Source organism: Limulus polyphemus, unplaced genomic scaffold (genome assembly GCF_000517525.1).
Source record: "Limulus polyphemus unplaced genomic scaffold, Limulus_polyphemus-2.1.2 Scaffold13049, whole genome shotgun sequence".
Lineage (NCBI taxonomy): Eukaryota > Metazoa > Arthropoda > Merostomata > Xiphosura > Limulidae > Limulus > Limulus polyphemus.
The window spans coordinates 2,224-5,997 of record NW_013678659.1 but is presented as its reverse complement, the minus strand read 5'-3'; the positions used below and the strand labels follow the sequence as shown (position 1 = coordinate 5,997).

At 32.4% G+C, this 3,774-nt stretch overlaps 1 protein-coding gene across 1 annotated transcript in view; it reads right to left on the bottom strand.

Annotated features, from left to right (window-relative positions):
* Positions 1 to 2,032: 2,032 nt before the first annotated feature.
* The window catches only part of LOC111084044 (inverted formin-2-like), a gene marked incomplete at its 3' end in the record, with an annotated part of 3,591 nt that continues 1,849 nt past the window's right edge, over positions 2,033 to 3,774 (bottom strand). Inside the window, exon 2 of the mRNA XM_022380824.1 lies at positions 2,033 to 2,052. Coding sequence (XP_022236532.1) covers positions 2,033 to 2,052 — 20 coding nt within the window. The remainder of the gene's footprint in view (positions 2,053 to 3,774) is intronic.

Below are 3,774 nucleotides of genomic sequence, written 5' to 3'. Positions count from 1 at the left end.
CAGTAAACGATCGTTTCTAGAAACCATTGCACGTGGTTACAAGTATGTTACTTTTTAATGATAAAACCCGACGTTCTTACCCAGCGATTCATGTCAATAATGCTCAGTAATAATGAAATGTCTGGGACGCTTCGAGATTGGACTTTACTGCCGTTGTTGTAAAAATATTTCACTGTGCAGTTAAACTCAGTAAACAGTATTGTCTTCTGAAGTAAAATAAATGCCCATAAACTTCACAAGGTAGCGCACTCATAAGAAAAAGCATGAAGTGGAAATATCACTTCACATAATTTATTTTCCTCCCTTGGCGGTGAATATAATTCATTCAAGTTATATGTATGTATAAAAAGGTCAGAGAAGTATCAGTCCAGAAACACCTGCTCCGCTTCTCTCCCCTAGCAATGAAAGTTCATCCAAGTTATACCAGTCCAGAATCACATACTCGACTACAGGTCCACAAGTTACACTGTGGCGAACCCTGGTGGAAGATATTTATCAATTTGGAATATCCCATTCACAAGTATCGTCTGTAAATATATTTGTAAAACACTCTAAAGAACCAGTGATGGGGAACAACGGGTTAGGGCTAAGTTCTATAATATTTTGTTAGCAAATCATAGCAAGTTTTGTTTTAAACCTGACAAATTTTATTTCAGCGTAACGATCGTGACATTCTATATCTTCGTTGTTCTCCCCTAATCTTTCTATAGCTATAATATTTTAGTTGCAAGTCAGTCACGAGATATAAAGTCTTCCTTATTTAGAAATAACCTGTTGGTTTTGTTCTTTGCAACCAACCAAAGTTTAATTACTTTTGTTTTAAAATACGATGTCTTAAAAAAAAATAATAATAAAGAGATACAATAAACTATCTCTAGAGTACAGTGTTTATTTGTTAGTTTCTAGTCCCCCTGGTGTCATGACGAGGAAATGTATTGTAGTTAATATTTTTTTTGTATTAGAGAAATACAGCTACGTACCAGGTTTCAACTACACAATGATTAATAAAATACACACAGATTCCTTTTAGATGCCTCCTGGTGCCAGAAAGATGATTTTATGAATATACATATACAGCGTTAAAACTACTAACATTACAATATAATCATATTAAAATGGTCCTGAAAATAGGGCTGTAACACGTCCATCATCAAACACATTAATGTCATTTTTATAATTCTAATCTTCCGAATATGAAAGTGATTTTTTAAGCTGACCGTGAGAGGGCGCTGACATAATTTTCTCCAGAGATGCCTCTGGTACACACCCTGTAGGCGAATTAGCCGATTATTAATGGTTCTCGAGTTTTCAAAGTTGCAACAAAAAAAGGGGGGGGGCTTATGTGGTAAAACAAATACGTATATAATGCTATACTTCAATATATGTTTCTCGCATTTTTGTCAGTAATGAGACATCGCATCCCACTTAACAACAAACAGCTTAATAAGTCTGACATCGCATGTTATATAATCAGGAAATGATTACGCTTAACGCTAAGACACTCGGCAATTCAAGGCGGTTTTTGAATCAGTTCTGTAATTAGGATATCCTGTAAGAAGAACGTTCGGTTTAGAGTGTGGTGTAAAAACAGTCCACTTCTATAAAAGGGGCATGAATATTAAAAGGAATCGCGGTGAACTCCTTTTTCCAACCCAGCAACAACCACTCGAGCGCTACAGGTTTGTTACGTAGTCAATTTTTACCCTTCAACAATTCAGACTGGTTTTATTTCGTTATCGGGGTTGGTTGGTGCCTGTGTTGAAGACAAGTCAACAAGTAATACGTCAACAATGTCTAACTGGTATTAAATATTGGTTTTAAGCAACACAGCTAGATAATAATATTCGTTGTTTGATGACTTTATTGTCATTGATTTAACAAGTGTTAAACAATTATAACTGTCATATTATATCTTTAACACTAAATTCTTCATCCAGTCCTCCCTGCTTCGCCAACATGGAAAAGACATTGTCACACGATAAAAAACTGTTGTTGTAACAAACTGTTTATACAAATAGTGTTCCAACCACAACTGTGCCGGCCTGATGAGCTCTAGATTTAGCGAAATGCGTCGTCAACAATAGATATGACAAACATAGTGAGGTTGAAATATTATTATCATAAAGAATGCAGTGTTAAAAAATATAATAGGCCTAACTGATGTCTTATTACAAATACAATTAATTATAATCATGCTTCGCTATCTCCCACACCATAAAAATGTTAAACAATATAATTAACCAGATCTCGGGTCAGTGATAGTTTGAGTTTTTAACAAAAATACATATATTTTATTACAAGTTATAGCTTTTACAGTAAGGAAGGTTTTAGTATTTAAATCCACATTCAACAACGTATTAAATATTAAAACATTCTTTACTGTTAAAAACTTGTATACTTGAGAATGATCGCACCAGTGATCGAAACCTCGTACCTGTTTTTATATATTCTTCTTTATTGTAAAAGCTGTAACTTTTAATAAAATAATACTTATAACCTGAAACTAAACTCAAAACGAAATTTGAAAAGATACTATGAATTGCTACTGGTTTAATTCAATTGATAGAGTAAAAGATCTCAGGTTCGATACTGGGCCGAGGAAAATAAAGGGTTGCAACAAAAGCATTATGAGACTAAATACAACATCGGAATACATAAATAGTCTCTTCTTAAGGTGTCCATCAATCTAATGTTCAGCACGTGTCAGCTGTGTTTGATTATACAGCTGAAGTTCACACCTATACATCAGTATTGAAATATTTCTAAAACATCTGTGTGTGATTACACAGCTGAAGTTCACACCTATACATCAGTATTGAAATATTTCTAAAACATCTGTGTGTGATTATACAGCTGAAGTTCACACCTATACATCAGTATTGAAATATTTCTAAAACATCTGTGTGTGATCATACAGCTGAAGTTCACACCTATACATCAGTATTGAAATATTTCTAAAACATCTGTGTGTGATTATACAGCTGAAGTTCACACCTATACATCAGTATTGAAATATTTCTAAAACATCTCTGTGTGTGATTATACAGCTGAAGTTCACACCTATACATCAGTATTGAAATATTTCTAAAACATCTCTGTGTGTGATTATACAGCTGAAGTTCACACCTATACATCAGGATTGAAATATTTCTAAAACATCTTTCTCTGTGTGATGAAAAAATATTAAGTGGCTCAAGAACTTTAAAAACAATACTTTCAACACCACCGAGGCCCAGAAATCACAGAGAGCCCGAAAAAAAGTTTTCAGCACATTATCATATTCCTCGGGTATATAATAACTATGTACCTTAAAACAAAACAAGAAACGTCCTCGAAAGTTGTAACGAAGATATAATTAACTTGTTAGTGTTATAATGTTTTAATAAAGGTATAATTAACTTGTTAGTGTTATAATGTTTCAATAAAGGTATAATTAACTTGTTAGTGTGTTATAAAGTTGTAACGAAGATATAATTAACTTGTTAGTGTTATAATGTTGTAACGAAGATATAATTAACTTGTTAGGGTTATAATGTTTTAATAAAGGTATAATTAACTTGTTAGTGTTATAAAGTTGTAACGAGGATATAATTAACTTGTTAGTGTTATAAAGTTGTAATAAAGATATAATTAACTTGTTAGTGTTATAAAGTTGTAACGAAGATATAATTAACTTGTTAATGTTATAAAGTTGTAACGAAGATATAATTAACTTGTTAGTGTTATAATGTTTTAATAATTAATTTGTAATGTGTTATAATATTGCAACGAAGA